Here is a 19,164-nt window from a genome sequence, read left to right on the forward strand (position 1 = left end):
AACTCTTCCGGATTTTCCGGAAGATTTTATTTTCATATTTAAAGTGGTAGTAAATATATACTATTTTTTCTTTTATAAACATAATTTTTAAATGATTTTGATCACCACTATTCTTACAAAAATTAAGCACATATATCAATATGCGTTACTATCATGGTTGTCAACTTAAGTTTTTTCAAATGCAACGTATTTGTTTGCTTAAAATTGAAGTTTTAATTCCATTTTTAATACCACTGGGAAAAATGATAATGGAAGGGATTAAAAGTTGGCAAGTATGCTACAGAGATGCCAACTTGCTCCCGACAGCTAATATGTATTTTAAAGTGGTAGTTTATCAATTGTGATTCTTTGTTTAATAAATTCAATTGAGTAAATTTTTATCCGCAACTATTTCTAAATAATTCGTAAGCGTATATAATTCACCACTTCATGGTACTTATGTCATGCTATACCTTTTAAAAAGCAAGCGAAATTAGTCAAATATTTGCAAAATTTACTTTGTAGTTATTCACTGTGTTTTTGTTTTTGTTTTTTTTCGTGTTTGGTGCAGTTGGCATTTCTGAATATAGCCTTTTTCCATGGAACAAGAGCTCAGTACGTCAAAATTGTCCACCAAAAGAAAAGACAATGTTCTAAAGTGTGTTTTTTTACATTGAAGAAAAAGTTTTTTTTTGCTGTTTTTTTTTTCAAAAAATCTGTGCGTTAAGGGGTTAACTTTACAATTTTGCTTTAACGCATTAATGTAAAAGTAAATTTCGAGGTGTTTTCCATACGGCATCTGCCTCGTCAATTAAGTTTTTTGCCGTAGGCAAAATGGTTCAAGTAATTCTTGAGAAATCATATTTTGATTCCACAGTTATCTAAAATGGAATAACTCAGAAACATTTTTGCTAATTATAGCTATATATTTTACTTTTATGTTTGAATTTGCTGCAACTGCATAAAATATTTTTCTTCATAATTTTTAGCAAATTAAAAGAAAGTTTTTTTTATAAATAAACCATGGAGAACAAAATAATCAAAATATTGTAATCCCGCCCATAAACAAATTGATAACATAATTGTTTGGCAACAGCATTTAACGTGCTTCTTTGTTGGAAATTCTCTTGTATTACGTCGTTTATCCCCTTGGGGAAGGGTGATTCATAAAAGCATTCCTACAAAATCAGAATCAGAACGTAAATAAATAAAAAACGTTAGCTTAAATGTAGGCATTGCTAATTTGACTGACTTACTTTGATTTAGTTTAATCATATCTACAATCAATGTTAGTTCAAAGTATAACTAAAAAATTTTATTTTGAACTAAAGTAATGGTGAATTAAATAAATTAAACAATTATAACCCCGCCCACAAATAAACTGCTAAAGAACTACTTTAGTTACCAGTTTTATCTTTTTACCCTGATTGATACGGTTTTATGCTGGCATTTATTTGTGACAGTCGGAGCGAAAGGGTTAAGTAATAAATTATAGTAATAGTAATAAAATCTATGCAATAAATAATATGTAATAAGTAATAAATAGTTATAAATAGTAATAAATGGTTGTAAATAGTGCGTAATAAATAGTAATAATAGTAATTAAATCTATATTAAAAATAATAAGTAGCAAATGGTAATAATAGTAATAAAATCTATATAATAAATAGTATGTGTTTAATAATAGTATTAAAGTCTGTGTAATAAATAGTAATAATAGTAAGAAAATCTATTCAATAAATAGTATGTACTAAATAGTTATAATAATAACAGAGATGCCACCTGCTCCGGACATGCCTAAATAATTAAAAAAAACGATAAATAACTACAAAGTAAATTTTACAAATATTTGACTATTTTTGCTTGCTTTTTAAAAGGTATAGCATGACACAAGTACTGTAAAGTGGTGAATTGTATAAGCCTATGAGTTATTTAGAAATAGTGGTGGATAAAAATCTACTAAATTGAATTTATTAAACCAAGAATCACAATTGGTAAACTACCACTTTAAAATATATATTTGCTGTCCGGAGCAAGTTGGCATCTCTGTAATAATAAAGTCTATATAATAAATAGTAATAATGGTAAAAGTCTATGTAATAAATCGTAATAATGGAAAAAGTCTATGTAATAAATAGTAATAATGGTAAAAGTCTATGTAATAAATCGTAATAATGGTGAAAGTCTATGTAATAAATCGTAAAATTTACCTTCAAGCATGTTACATCCTGTTCTTCTCCAACCTGGAGTTGGATAAAAATCTAAGTGCCCAGCAGGCTGGAGCATACCTGCAACTAAAAAACAAAACGCATTTATAATCTAAAAAAATTTACCAGAAATTAAAGAAATTATATGAATAAGTGTTTTCTTTAGCTTTTGTTAAAATTCATTTGTCATATTACTTTAAAAGGTAGCATGCAAAAAATTAAACTTAAAAAAAAAAAAAAAACATTATTAAAAATTTCGATTTTTTTTTCTCGAAAACCATTCAGATTGCTTAAAACAATAACATTTTTTAAAAAATTTACTTTTTATGGGATAAGGTTTTTTTTTCTTGGAAATTAATATTTCATAATTGCTTAACCCATTTTATTCGACTTTTCATATTGAAGTAGTGCAAAAAGCGGCTTTATGAAAAAAGTGGTATAATGTGTTATTCAACTAAATGGCTAATATCAACTATTTGTTACCAATTCTGTCCAATTGTCCCTGAACCTTATAGTTATACATCTAGTGAGAGAAACATAAATCACTAATAAATTATGGTGGAAGGGAAACTTTTAATTCTCCTAGATAAAAGACAAAATTGAAACAATTGTCCTACCACAATATATGTTTTTGAAAAAGGAAACTGTCCTATAAATATGACGCTGGGCACTAACAGGTTAAAATAATAGCATTGTAAAAACAATTTTTCCTATAAAAACAATAAACAATTAATTATCACGAACAATTATTTTATATAAAATAATTACAAAAATTAAATATTAAATCGAATATTTGGTCAATGGTTACATAAATAAACGCTAATGGTGATTTTATATTGTTGACTCTCGAACTTTGACATCACCTTCTACATCAGAAAGCCTCCACATAGTGTCTTAGATGTAATCTGCGCAGATTATTTAAAAAGCAAACCACTTGTGCGCATGAACCCAAATTCTGTTTCAAAAGTGCGTGAGAGATATTTATCATATATGATTGAGATTTCAATCTGTTATGATAAATACCTGACAAGTTAATGAAACAAACCTATCATATTCATAAATTAAACAAATTTTTAGACATATATTTGCTACCACTTTCTAATTTTTAATAGATTTCATATTGAATGGTTCTTTCACTAATTGATTTACCTTCATAGTGGTCTGATCGGACTATCTACAAAAATCCGTATGGAGGCTTTCAGTTACAGGAGGCTTTGACTTTGAGCTCTTCGGGACCAATAGAAGGAGAACGAAGCACTACTTCAAGCTCGCGCGGTGCACAGAGATTATATAAACTGAAGAGTTCGTATTAGTATTAATGCAAGATGTAATACGAAAGTACTAAAGTGAGCTCACATCCGTGTGATCTTGAGCTACTAAAGTCAGAAAGGCTGGTTTCATATAAGATACTCTGTAGGCCGGGATAGCCTGCACGGTATGGCTCTGGGCCCCTGTCCGAGAGTTCGTGGGTTCGCACCCCGCCGGCCGAAGACTCCCAGTGTAGTATATGGTGACTGATGCACGTTAAATCTTTCGAATCGCAAAGTCCTCCATGATCCGAATACAAATCAATACCTCTGGGGGTACTGGATTGGAGATCGATCGTTCTCTGATTCAGGTCAAAATTACGATCTGTGGATGATTGAATGGATGTGTGAATATGTCCGCCCTATAAAAACGGGCAGTGATGAGTGTGTGGCTGAAGACGAATTCTTGGCCATAGGATGGCCCCACTTAAAAACAAGAAACGCTCACTCTGCCTTAAATTCGCTCGGTTTCACCAAGCAGGCTTGCCCTTGTGGCAAGTGACATTAGAAACAACAACAATACTGTGTGCCGTGAGGGAAAAATAGCGATTGGTGAAAATAATATATATATATATATATATANATGTATGTATGTAATTATGTATGTATGTATGTATGTATGTATGTATATATGTAATATCGAATGTCTCATACGAGTCATTTTACATTAAATATAATCTTCAAATAGATTTCACTTATTAATTTTAAGAAGTAGAAATGTTTTTTTTATATAGAGCCATAAAAAGTCAAGATGCCAATTAAAAGATTATTTTCTGAAATTAATGGGTAATAATTCTTAGAAAAATAATCAGTAAGGAATTCCCGAAAATTCCCTATAGTCTGAATGGAGTCATGTTTTTGAAAAAATCAAAATCTATAAAATTTTTACCCGTTCAATCCCGTGTCAATGATGTTTGATTAAGTTAAAGACATTCTTCCAAGCGATTACCTTTCAGAATCCCTGATTAAATAACGGGAGCCACAGAAAATGAGTGGCTATTTCATATTTTCCTGACTAGATAAATCTGTGCCGAATACCAACATTCCTTCTATGGGAAACAATCATTGTCATCCTTGGAAAAATCCAACTTAAGCTGTTAGACAAACTTAATCAATAAGATGCCTATTCATTTGTATTAGTCAGTAGCTAGGATTGTCTAGTCATCACCTCCTACATCAAAAAGCCTCCACACCGTCTTTTATAAGTAGTTCGCGCAGACAGTTTAAAAAGTGAACCAGTTGTGCGCATGAACCCAAAACTTTTTATTAAAGTAATTGAGAGAAATTTATCATATATATTTGAGAATTGAATCTGTAGTGGTTGACAAGTGAATAAGGCAAATCAATAATATTCATAAATAAAACGAATTTTTAGTCATATATATGCTACCACTCTCTTATTTTAACTAAATTTTGTATTAAATGACTCGTTTGGAAAGTGGATATCCTTCACAGTGGTCTGATCGGACTACCTATAAAAAACCGTATGGAGGCTTTCAGTTATAGGAGGCGTTGGTCTAGTCATTGAAGGTATTTTATTATGTATATCGCAACACTTCAAAAGGCAAAAGGCTTACTATAAGATTATTGCAATGCATACCAGCTAACTTTTACTTGTTTCAAAAAAGCTTTTTTTCAATTGGATGTGAAATAACTATTGAAGTGATATTGTAAGCAAGTGCATAGTTCACTTTTCCACTTCGCCTCTTTTAAAACACAATAACATAAACTTTTCCTCTTTATACATGTTTAATTTTTTAAAATGCAGTGGCAGTTAAAAACATATAAAATCAATTTTGTTAAAATGTAATCAAACATGAATGCAAAAATCTTGCTCCGAAATTAAATATGAAAATAAAATCTAATGGAATATCCGGGAAAATTGCAGTTATAAAATTAGTATTTCATAATGAATTTATAAATTACTCATTCATAGATGGAATCAAAACAGCTTAAAATTAAATTTTCTATGCTAAGAATCATACCCTTAGAAAGGAATTGTGTTACCATTAGAAAAGAACTACATAAAATTGAAATGAAGTTTCAGTTAAAAGTATATTATATCAAATTTGTTAAAACAAGAATGAAGTATAAATGCAAAATTTTTGCTTTTACATAAAATATAAAAATAAATTCTTCCATATCAGGAGGAGTTGGCAGGTTTGAAATTAGCATTTCATATGAATTTATAAATTATTCTTACGTAGTGGGAAACTAAATAACTTTAAATTTTTAAGTTACAAATCGTACATTAAAAAAGGAATTGCGTTACCAATAAGAAATAATATCCCACAAAGCGAAGCAAGTTGGCATCTCTGAGTTTATCTCGAATTTTAAAGATCAACAGTAATTGAATACGTTATTTTAACTGCTAGTGCATTCCCTCAGCAGCCCGTTGTGGGCCAGGGGGCTCATGGAGATTCAGGCTCCATAATTGCGTGACTTCGGCATGATTATGGTAATGTCATCAGTTCTGTGCACAGGCATCCTTTACTTATCAGAAAAGCTAGAACCCATTGTCCTGAAGCTCTATGGGCTTCAAGCCTTTTCTGGGAATCGAACCCCAGTTCTTCACAATTACATTACAGTGTCTTAAACCATAAGCCACATTTGCTTTATTTTATTCATAAGAAAACTATATTATGTAACTATATTTTATATCTATTATGTTAATTATAATGAAGCTTCTCTTCAAATACATTCTTAATAAGATTATTTTTTATTTCAAAACTACATATAATACTGATAATATTCTTTCAGATAGACAACAAAAAGATGTCTGAATAAATATGTTTTCAATATTTTGTGTAAAATTTCAATCGAAAGAACTGAATCGAAAACAGAAAAAGCAATTCCGATTTACTTTACATTTTGCCTTTTTACTATTTGTAACCTTGAATGCAAACCATTTAGGTGTTTTTTGCATGTAGAAACGAATATCTAGATTGGAATAGTTTTCCTTTCAGAGAAGACTTCATGTATAATCGAAAAACTTAATTCACTAACCTCTTGATAGAAATATTCGCTTTTTATCATTTCAGTGATTTCGTTTTTTTTTTAATTTCTTTTGGCAGTTTCGTAAAAGAATGTTAATTAAAATTTCGGTTGTTTTTTTTATTTTCGCTTTGTAAAGACTTTTTTTTAATTTTAATAGTTAAGAGAATATTTTTTCGCAAAAACTTTTTTTTGTTTAATTTTATATTAAAGTTACAATATTCCCAAGCAACGCTTTTCAAACTAATTTCTGGATTTTAAAAGTAATGTGTTTCTTTATACTCGAGTTAGAACTTTATTTATTTATTGTGCGAGTACAATTTAATTTATTAATTAATTTTAGTATGTTAACCCCTTGGGGACAGGTGATTCAGAAAAGCATTCTTACAAAATCAGAATCAATTTGCAATTAAATAAAAAACGGTAACTTAAATGTAGTCGTTGCTAATTTGACAGACTTACTTTGCTTTTACTTTAATTGTTGTCAGTTTAATCATGTATATAATCAATGTTAATTCAAAGTATCATTAAATAGTTTTATTTTGAACAAAGTAATGGTGAATTAAATAAATCAAACAATTATAACTCCGCCTACAAATAAACTGCTAAAAAATACTTTGATTACCAGTTTTATCTTTTTACCCTGATTGATACGGTTTTATACTGGCACGTATTTGTGACAGTCGGCACGAAAGGGTTAATCTTAGTCAGAGAGTGAGTATATGTCCACTGTGATCAGAATGCGCAGGGACCAAGGGTGCGCGGTATCGGTCTTCGTTAAACTGTTCTACCGTAAATTGCTCGACTTCATACGCAGGTCGTCGGGCTACAAGAGCGGGGGACCCATTAGATCTGCAAAGTATCAAAATCAAATTTAAATTCAAAATGTGATTGCATGTCGTCAGATCATATTCGGGGATGTTTGCGAAACCGTCACCAGTATCCCATTATGAGTAATGGTGGCTCAGGGGATAGAGCATTCGCCTTCCAATGACGTGACTCTGGTTCGAATCCCAGTAATAGCTAGTTGCTACGAATTCCGCATCCGGCTTGCATTGAACCACAGTGGTGACGTAAAATATTCTCAGTGGTAGACGAATCATGCGTTAGAGTCCCCTTGACTTCAGGCTAACCGTGGGAGAATTTTGTGGTTTTCCTCTCCATCTCATGCAAATGCGCATTAGTTTCATCGGAAAGTCCTCCACGAAAGGCAAATTTCTCCCAATACTTGAGATAGGAGTTCTCTTGCCTTCTGTATTGGGTTCAAAATTACAATGTAACTAATTTGAGCATTAGTAGTCGTAAACCCAACATTGGGTTGGCTGTTCAACAACGGTTATAAAATGTAAAAATAAAAATAGCCCATTGTGCTGCTCTTATGTGACGTAAGTAAAATGCATAGCTACCTACCTCAGTGATGATGTAAATGGACATGAAAGTAAGACGGAAAAGAGAAAAGGCTTTAAGTAAAACAATTTCTGTTATAGCTATTTTTCGAGAGGAGTTTACTTATTCTTTTTTTAAACTATTCAACAATATATCTACTTCATCTTAGAAAAGACGTAGTTTATCTATATGCTAAAATTATGAAAGAGATCTTTATAATTACAGATATTTTGTTTTTCTCGAAAAAAATCCTAAAATTAAATGTCTTTCGTACCAGTTTTTGCTCCTTTCCGTCTTGCTATATAAGGGCCTTCAGCCATGGATACATATATCATTATTCTTCCTGGTGCCAATTAGATAAAGCCCCTCGCGGGGCTCATGCTAAGGTAATTACCACAACTGAGATCCATACAGCGTGTTTGCGAAAAAGGTTTATCCTATTCGAATAGTTCCTTCTGTTACGTAACACTTAAGCTTTGACTTCAAACACCAAGAATCATACATTGAAAGACGCTCACTCGAAAATGTTTATTCTCTTTCAGAAGCAAGTTGGCATCGCCGTATAATATGCATACCTGCCAACTTTTACGCATTTGGCGTAAAATTTTATTTTTATATTTAAAGTGGTAGTAAATATATATTTTCTTTAATTTTATAAACTTAATTTTTAAATGATTTTGATCACCACTATTCTTAAAAAAAACTAAGCATATATATTAATATGTGTTACTACCATGGTCGTCAACTTAAGCTTTTTCAAATACAACGCATTTTTTTGCTTAAAATTGAAATTTTAATTCCATTTTAATACCACTGGAAAAAATCATAATGGAAGGGATTAAAAGTTGGCAGGTATGAACATGTATAGTTCGTTCACCAGGAGTTGGCACTTGGCTCCACCTTCATCACGAGGTATCGGATGATACTATTTCGCTATTTTGGGAAGAGGGATGTGAACAAGGCTGCTATTTGGCAATCGTATGACAAAAATATTTGTTTCGCAATCTTCATGTGTATATTTTGAACATGTACATTTTATTTCATAAACTTGTTGATATTACTCTCTTTTTATTGAATAGTTTGTTCCTTTTGTTTTGCTGGGAAAAAGTTTTTAAATATAAATTAGCTAGAATAACGAAAGGTATAATAGCTGATGATGAAGCGAAGTAAGTGACTGAAAAAGAATTCACTGTTTGTGTTTGGCCATCATCTTCTACATCAGAAAGTCTCCACACGGTTTCCTATAAGTAGTCTGCGCAGACTACTTAAAATGTGAACAGTTTGAGAGCATGAAACCAAATTCTATTTTAAAAGTGACTGAGAGGAATTTGTCATATATATTTGAGAATTGAATATGTAGTGGTAGACAAGTAAACAAGACCAACTAATCATATTCAAAAATTAAGTAAATTTTTAGACTTATATTTGTTACCACTTTTTTTATTTTTACTAGATTTTCTATTAACACGTTCACGCCGGGAAAAGTGAAAATACTGGTGCGGGAAAAGAGAAAATACAAGTAGAAGAACTATTTCAATGTTAGATAATATTCTGGAGGAGTTAATCTATTCTCAACAATAGCAATTCACTGTAAGAAAATTTATCACGGTGAAGAAGCAATTCAATATGAAAATTGCATCCGTTAAAAACAATTGGTAGTTATGGATTTTTATTATTCCAGGAAAAAAACTAAAAATTGAAATTTATTGTTACCAGTTTTTACTCCGCTGAGCTGCCAAGATGAGACAATCTAGCGTGACCCACCGGTGGGTCACCCCGGCGTGAACGTGTTAAAGGGCTCTTTCGTAAACTGGTTTGCCTTCATAGTTGTCTGATTGGACTACATATAAAATACCGTGAGGAGACTTTGCGAGCATTAGTTACCCAACTCATGATTTTAGTATTTGCTGATTTCATTTCATATGGAAAAGTAAAAGGCCCCTTCGGGGCCTAAACGCCTTGATAAAACAGAGACGACGACGAGCATTAGAGGTTATCTCGATTTCAAGAGGGGAAATGTTTTTCCTCTTACTCCCCTGAGCTGAAATGAACTCTGCGTCCGAGGAGGTGGAGCCAAGGGCCTACTCCTGGTGAACGAACTATAGTAACTTTTGTACCACTTTCTGTAAAAGTTTTAATAAATTGGCAGCGAACGAACAAGGTGGTTATCTGAAATAAGAACGTATTTTTTTCCCATTTTACAAACGCCGTTATAATGCCGACCCAATTTTGGGTTTACGACTACTAATCCATTCCAACGACTACTAATTCAACTCCATAGCCTTGTAGTTTTGAACCCAATCCAAAAGACAAGGGAATTCCTGGATCAAGTAAGGGGAAAAATTTGCCTTCGTGGAGGACTTTTTGATGGAACTAACCAACATTTGCATTACATGGAGAGGAAGAGCACGAGAACCTCCGGCGGGTAACCTAACGGCAAAAGACTATAACCCATCATCCCTCTACCACTGAGGATATTTCAAGTCAGCACTGTGGTCGGTGCAAGACGGATGCGGAATTCATATCGACCTTCCATCGCTGGAATTCAAACCTGGTTCACCTCATTGGAAGGCAGTTCACCTCAGTAAAATAAGAACATATACAGCGATCTGTACAATCATAGTGAAAAGTTTCCTAGCAATTTTTTTTAAAAAAGCAATAAAATGCGATTTCGCAGGATTTTATAAAATTTTTAAATTTGAAAACCTGAAGAAAAGAAAAGAAATCTCAGCACAATGACTGCTTATTTTTGTAGCGAGCATCTAAATCTAGAAAACAAAATATTTAATTTTTTTTTCTCTTCAATTTGCTTTCCAGTTACCAGAAGCACCACCTTAAAGTTAAAAATTCAAGATAGATAGGAAAATGGTCGTAAATAACTTCAAGCACTCAGATAAATGATGATGTATAGAAAGTATAATTTTAAAGTGAAAGTTAATTAAAAGAAATTCGCAAAATTTTTCGAAAGCTAAGACCCCTTTTTGAATTTTCGAAGGACAGTGAGAATCCTTTTTATATTCTGAGCATTAGTAATCGTAAANTGCGTCCGAGGAGGTGGAGCCAAGTGCCTACTCCTGGTGAACGAACTATAGTAACTTTTGCACCACTTTCTGTAAAAGTTTTAATAAATTGGCAGCGAACAAACAAGGTGGTTATCTGAAATAAGAACGTATTTTTTTCCCATTTTACAAACGCCGTTATAATGCCGACCCAATTTTGGGTTTACGACTACTAATGTTCAACTCCATAGCTTTGTAGTTTTGAACCCAATCCAAAAGACAAGGGAAATCCTGGATCAAGTAAGGGGGAAAATTTGCCTTCGTGGAGAACTTTTTGTTGGAACTAACCCACATTTGCGTTACATGGAGAGGAAGAGCACGAAAACCTCCGGCGGGTAACCTGACGGCAAAGGACTATAACCCCTCATCCGTCTACCACTGAGGATATTTCAAGTCAGCACTGTGGTCGGTGCAAGATGGATGCGGAATTCATATCGACCTTCCATCGCTGGAATTCGAACCTGGTTCACCTCATTGGAAGGCAGTTCACCTCAGTAAAATAAGAAGATATACAGCGATCTGTACAATCATAGTGTAAAGTTTCCTAGCAATATTTTTTAAAAAACAATAAAATGCGATTTCGCAGGATTTTATAAAATTTTTAAATTTGAAAACCTGAAGAAAAAAAAGAAATCTCAGCACAATGACTGCTTATTTTCGTAGCGAGCATCTAAATCTAGAAAACAAAATATTTAATTTTTTTTTCACTTCAATTTTGGTTTCCAGTTACCAGAAGCACCACCTTAAAGTTAAAACTTCAAGATAGATAGGAAAAGGGTCGTAAATAACTTCAAGCACCCAGATAAATGATGTATAGAAAGTATAATTCTAAAGTGAAAGCTAATTAAAAGAAATTCGCAAAATTTTTCGAAAGCTAAGACCCCTTTTTGAATTTTCTAAGGACTGTGAGAATCCTTTTTATATTCTGAACTATGCTGTTTCTGCAAACAAACTCTAATACTGAAATCTTTGTACTATTCTATAAAAAATAGAATTGTCCGAATAAAAAGACGCTTGGCATAAATAATCTCAATTGGAATAATATATCATTTTTTCAAGGTCATCAAGTTATCATAACGGAATTAATTCGATAAATAACCCGCCAAATTACAGCTAAGTTAACTACGATATGTAACAGCAAACTATAATCATTCCGTTATTATTGATTTAAAATCAAAATGAAAGAAAACTAAGGAAATATTCGCTAAATTTATTTCCTAGTATGCCAGAAGCAAATAAATTGAAACTAAATAATATATCACTTTTTCAAGGGCATCAAGCTATCAGAACAAAATTTATTCGATAAATTACCAGTGAAAATACAGCTAAGTTAACTACGATATGTAACAGCAAACTATAATCATTCCGTTATTATGAATTTAAAATCAAAAGGAAAGAAAACTAAGGAAATATTTGCTAAATTTATTTCCTAGAATGCTAGACACAAATATATTAAAACTAAATGATATCTCACTTTTTCAAGGGCATCAAGCTATCAGAACAAAATTTATTTGATAAATTACCAGTGAAAATACTGCTATGTTTGAGTAGATTAAAATAAGAAACAGCAAACTATAATCATTTCGTTATTATTAATTTCGAATCAAAATAAAAGAAAACTAAGGAAATATTCGCTAAATTTATTTCCTAGAATGCTAGACACAAATAAGTTAAAACTAAATAATAAAGCTCTTTTTCAAGGGCATCAAGCTATCAGAACAAAATTTATTCGATAAATTACCAGCGAAAATACGGCTATGTTTGAGTAGATTAAAATAGGAAACAGCAAGCTATAATCATTCCGTTATTATTAATTTAAAATCAAAATGAAAGAAAACTAAAGAAATATTCGCTAAATTTATTTCATAGAATGCTAGGCACAAATAATATGAAACTAAATAATATATCACTTTTTCAAGGGCATCAAGCCATCAGAACAAAATTTATTCGATAAATTACCAGTGAAAAAGCGGCAAGGTTTGAGTAGATTAAAATATGTAACAGCGAAATATAATTAATAGCATTATAATTAAAATGAAATCAAAGTGAGAAAAAAAAAAGAAGAAATGTCCGCTAAATTTAACCCTAAATATCTTCTTTATTGCAATAATACATCTCGTCTTTAATTCGAAATCAGGAGTTAAGAGAAGATTTAAGCATGTTTCAAACATAAGCAATTCAATTTTAGTATTGCGACAATATTAAATCGGTAGAAAGTGATAAATACCTTGAGCAGATGGGGGGCTATCTGTGTGGATGACATCAACAAAGACCGCATCATCCGGATCAAGTCGTACTCTGGGATCTGTATCCTCAAAGTAAGGACCAGCTGGATCCAGACCTGTATAGATATTGAACATTATGCAAAATTTATGCTAATAGGATAGTTTCAGTAATACATAAAATCTAAGTCTTAAAGCTTTTCTCACAAATCAGAAGCTGTAAAAGGATTTAAGATTCCCCTATTTTTTTTAGTGGAATGTTTTTTCTATAAATTTAGTTGCTTATAAATTGTTTTTTTATTTTCTCAAATATTTCAGTTTGTTGTTTTATATATTTCGTTATAAAAGTGCGAGAAAAGTGAGGAAGAGTTGAATGAGTATATTGTTTGTTAAAAGTTGTGCACATTATTTACAAAATAAAAGCATATAAGGAAAAGAAAATTAGGCCAAAAAATGCCATTATATTATTTTTCCAAAAAAGGCCCGAAATAATGTTAATGATAAAGTAATTATAGTAAAGAGAATTACTTTGTTCTCACAAAATACTGAAACACTAGTGCTTCTTTTCTTTTTTTTTTCTTNACAAAATAAAAGCATATAAGGAAAAGAAAATTAGGCCAAAAAAATGCCATTATAATATTTTTCCAAAAAAGGCCCGAAATAATGTTAATGATAAAGTAATTATAGTAAAGAGAATTACCTTGTTCTCACAAAATACTAAAACACTAGTGCTTCTTTTCTTTCTTTTTTTCGAAAAAAAAGAACAGTCATTTCTAAACAACGTTAGGCACAATCGCGGGGAACGTAGTGAAAGTATATAGCAAAAATATCATGTAAAGTCAATGCATACTTATTTATTGCACTAATTTGTTATTTTCTTCGAATCTGGAAATTACAGGGTTTTCACAATTCGTAACAAATTAAAAAATGACACAAAATTAGGAATTGAGAGACATTTTGATAATTACTTATTTACCACCAATTCCCAAATAAATATATGCAGTTAAGCAGTAGTAAAAATTTATTTTAGTAGTAGCTATGTTTATGCTTATGCATTATTTTTTATTCGTTTAAACTTATTTTAAACATCACTACATATATATGATTTAAAAGTTCATGATCGATGCCACTTTCTTCCATATTTATCGTGGTGACCCTTTTAAAATTTTGTCAAAATCACCAAAAATTTTGAGAGTTTGGGTTTAGAAATTACCACCACTCTATTTTGCAAAAAACATAGTAGTTGGCAGGCCTGGTAAAGAAATACGCCATTTCGTATTTATAATTGTTAAGTTAAAAAACAGAAATTTGTCACATTTTTATTACAATAATGACAAGATTGCAAGAACTCTGACTTAACATGTTCACGCCTGGTGTTGCGCCTGAAACCGGAACGGAAAAGATAAAATACTGGTAGAAGAACTATTTCAATATTAGATAATATTCGGGAGGAGTTAATCTATTCTCAACAATAACAATTCTCTTTAAGGAAATTTATCACGGCGAAGAAGCAATTCAATATAAAAATTGCATCCGTTAAAAACAATTGGTTTATGGATTTTTATTATTCCCGGAAAAAAACTAAAAAATGAAATTTATTTGTTACCAGTTTTTACTCCGGTGCGCCGCCCGATGAGACAATCTAGCTTGACCCACCGGTGGATCACCCCGGCGTGAATGTGTTAAATTTCATTTTTAAATGTTTTTTATTATCAGTCATAAAAACACTATAACATACAGAGATGTCAACTGCGGCGCTATCGGAAAAACTTTCAATAAAATTGTAGCGAATTAAAAAGTAAAAGTTCCGCCTACTCTTTAACAGTGTCCCAGGGCTGAAAATCGACATATATCGAGACCGAAAAGAGTAAAACTGGCAGCAAACAAATTTCATTTTTAGCCTTTTTTCGGCAATAATAAAATATCCATAACTATCAAATTTTTTTAACGGATACATTTTTTATATTGAATTGCTTCTTTCCCGAAAAAAAATTAATAGCAGAGAATTGATCATTGTTACGAATAGATTTACTTCTCCCGAAAATTATCTATTGTTGAAATAGTTTTACTACCAAATTTTTCTCTTTTCCGTCTCGCTTTCAGGTCTGAGTGTCACCAAGAGATAACTGAAAAAAAAGTTGCATTTCATAGGATACTTTGAACTTTTTATACGTATTGGAGGAAAAATTACTTAAAATGAAAAATACTAAACAAAAATTAAATTTCGCTTCAACAAGAACTTTTTTTTTACAAAGCGTAGCAAGTTAGCATCTCTGTTATATATTATAAAACCGTTGATAAATTATGTTTACAATCATAAAAATATATTGATGTTCTATCACACTTACAATAAACCTTTACAACCAGTCTTGCACCATTGCGCCGGCTTTGCATTAACCCAATGAATAAAAAGTGGTAATATATATATATATATATATANTATAAATAAAAACTTCAATTAATCTTTTTATGTTAGTTCTTTTCTGTAAATCCTTTTATTTCATTATTCTAATCGAAACGCTTTCTCACACTTTTAAATTCACATCCCGTCCATTAATCTATTTTTGGTTCAAGTATACACTATTTAAAATTAAAAAACATTTTCCCCTTTCCTCTTCGTGGGAATCGCGCGACCTATTTAATAAACCAATTGTAATTGCTGAGATTTCCCTTTTTCCCTAAAATATAATAAAATAGAGGGAAATTCATTTGCTACTTTCCCCAGGTTAAGAACTTAAGCACAGAGTTTTGGAGTGCGAATTTGAGCTCCGCCATTGATAGAAAATGTTTTGAATATATTATGTAAAGCTAAATAAAATATTTTTGCCTATATATGTTTAAATCATATTTAAACTGTGTAAAAAATTTCTTCTCTTAGCTAATATTTTAATTTCTAATTCCTTACAAACTTAAACATATATTTTAAAATTAATAATGTATATTAATAATGTATTTAAATTGGAAATTAGTACCTTTTATTACTTAAATTTATTCCAGTAACGAAATAACTCTCGCTTTTTGCGTTTTGCACTTTTTATATAACAGAAACAAGTACTTTCACATTACACCTGATCGTAAAAAAAGTATAAAATCAAACAAGTCATTTTCCAACAAAAACTTGAAAACCCTTGAGAATGCACTTGATAGAAAACACTTCATAGTTTTATTTCTAATTCATTCCAAACGTAAACATATATTTTAAAATTAATAATGTATTCAAATAGACAATAATTATATTTTATTTCTTAAATTAATCCTAGTAACGAAATAACTCTGACTTTTCACGTTTTGTACTTTTTATATAACAGAAATAAGTAATTTCAAATTACACCCGATTGTAAAAGGGTATAAAACCATACAATTTATTGTCCAACAAAAACTTGAAAACACTCGAGAAATGTTTTAATGTTTTCACGAGTTTTGATTAAAAAAAATAAGAAAATATATAAATATATATCTAAGTAAAAGCATGTCATTCAAAAGTAAAGAAAAAACAGTGAACAATCAAATAAAACTTGGATCTGATGTAGGACAGGCATAGTCAACTCAATTTTGCTTGATGCTGTATGCAATAATCTATAAATAGATCTCAAATAATAAAAAGAAATATATCCAATATTGACAATTTATGTAGTTCTTCTTTTCTTTATTCCATAACCGAAAATATTTCTCGACTTCTTTCGAAAATAGATTTTTTTTTGTCAAAACCGTCCTTGAATTCATTGATGTTTATTATAAAAGTTTTCTCAGAAAAGGGACAAAACCTTAAAATACATTTCTTTGGTAAATATTTGATATCTAAGTTTTCTTATTGTAAAAATCTAGTTGTGTGAACAATTGGGAAAGTTTGAATAAAAAAATTTACTGCAATTGGGGGTACATAAATAAAAATAATTTTAATTTGAAAATTTATTTACCGATGGTACTGTACCTCCTTCATACTTTCATAAAATAAAAAGGTGACAAAAAAAATTTTTCAGTATATATATTTAGGTGAAAGAACTAGGCTATTATAATAACAACTTAAATACAAAAATAATGGTATATTTATCTTTTAACCCAATAAACATGTTATTAAGTTTCACCACATTATTTTCATAATGAAAAAAATTTCCAAGGTAAATTTAAGGGGAGTCGGTAGGGCATATACCAATAATGCTAAAACTAACTTTTTTTTACCTTCCTTATCTCAGCATCTAAATAAGATATTACTTCAGTTTTTTTCACGGAATATTTACATATGCACGTTTGCACTGGGATAACTGTAAATAAATATCTTTGGCAGAAATGTTTCTTTTTTCAAAATTATGAAGTATGAACTTTTAGTTTTTTTAAAAGTTTCCTCAAAAATATTTCATAACTCAAAACATATTCCTGAAAATTTCATTGTGATATCATAAGTAGTTTTGTAGGAAAGGTGCACCGAAAAAGAGCTGTTTTAGCGTTACTGATATAGGCCATATATCAATATGGCTCATGGAGGGACAAGGCCTACTGTGCTCATCTCAGTTTTCTTGACCAAGGGCTCTGGGGTGCAGGAGCAGATGTTCCGGTTAGGTCGTCAGTCGAACACGGAAACTAAGTCAACCAGGCTGAGTCAACCCTGTCCGGCCCGAGGATCGAAACCAGGACCTGTGACATGGATGTTCGAAGCGCTGCCACTCAGCCACTGGGCATCTATAAGCCATGCCAACTGCTCTTAAATACTGATTGTACAAAAAGCAGGAAAATGGTCTCGAAAAATACTCTTCTAATCTGAGACTGGTTGACTCCTAACACGTGAGGCCAAGCTTGAAATTGGGGTAAAAGTTAATTTGATTATTTAAATTGATTTGATGTTTAATTTAATTTTAATTTCGATCATACTTGCCAACTTTGACGTTCTACAAAGAAGTATTTTCTTAGAGCTAGTTAAATGCAAGCTTAAAAAACATTGTATACAGACATTCAATTTTCCTTTATCGAACACTTACAGCACAATTATAATTCTTCAATTATTTAAATATAATGAAAGTTAAAATCAATTTAAACTTAATTTGTTTTTAAAAAATATAAAGTGTGATGAAATTTAGCTACCACATTAAAGATAAAATTAAAATCATTCATAAAATTCGGAAGAGTTGGGAGAAATGTGATAGATATTTTCAAATTGTCAAACACGTCTATTTTTATTTTTTCGATCATAAGATATTCACATTTTAAACAATTTGCACAATTCCCTCTTGCAATAACAGCGCCATCTGTCAACCAAAATGCGAAAATCTGTAGGTCAAACTTGGGTTCTTTTCTCTGGAAAATTTAAATTTCCTAAAAATAATGAGAATTCGCATTAAAAATTTTGAGATTATCCCCACATCACACCAGGGAATGAGGATGAGAATTCAAATTAGATATCAATGAATGCCTCTTTTAACAATATTTCAAGCTCAGCTTTTTTAAAATTTTCAATCAATACATTTTTCTTGAGATATTTGGCCATTTGTGTACTTTTCGAATATATTGTGTTTAAATCTGGAGGAGGCTTTTGGGTTATTATGGAGTTAGTATGACATAAAATAGTAGCATGTTCAGAGCAGTGGTAGAGTTTAAACGTAATTTTGCTATCACTTATGTCTTGGGTGTAACATTCAGGCTGACATCCTGTAATGAAATTAAGGTTGTACGGGGCACATTTTTGAATTTTTTTTAAAAAAAATGCATAGATTTTTTAAAATTTCTTGTGTTATTAATAAGAAGACAAAATTTGATCCCAAATCTTCTTCAAAATATTTTCAAACAATTATTTTTGAAAAAATTTAAAATTTAATATAACTGAATTATGATTCAATCTTAGCAATTTTAAATTTATATTTGTAGAAATTGTTTTAACCTTGATTTGCCTACAATACTATTATGATTAGAAAGGTTTCTAATTTTAAAAATGCATATAATTTCTCCTTATTATTATTTTTTAAATTTTTTGTTTAATTTGCAACATGATAATATATATATATATAAATATATATATATA

General features: G+C 30.7%; 1 protein-coding gene across 1 annotated transcript in view; it reads right to left on the bottom strand.

The window, feature by feature from the left end:
- LOC107449679 (inactive pancreatic lipase-related protein 1) overlaps window positions 1-19,164 on the bottom strand; it is a 125,037-nt gene that overhangs the window by 42,098 nt on the left and 63,775 nt on the right. Inside the window, exons 5-6 of the mRNA XM_043041833.2 lie at window positions 13,160-13,273; window positions 2,190-2,273 (exon numbers count right to left, since the gene is read on the bottom strand). Coding sequence (XP_042897767.1) covers window positions 2,190-2,273; window positions 13,160-13,273 — 198 coding nt within the window. The remainder of the gene's footprint in view (window positions 1-2,189; window positions 2,274-13,159; window positions 13,274-19,164) is intronic.

This window comes from Parasteatoda tepidariorum, chromosome X2, assembly GCF_043381705.1.
Source record: "Parasteatoda tepidariorum isolate YZ-2023 chromosome X2, CAS_Ptep_4.0, whole genome shotgun sequence".
Classification (NCBI taxonomy): Eukaryota; Metazoa; Arthropoda; class Arachnida; order Araneae; family Theridiidae; genus Parasteatoda; species Parasteatoda tepidariorum.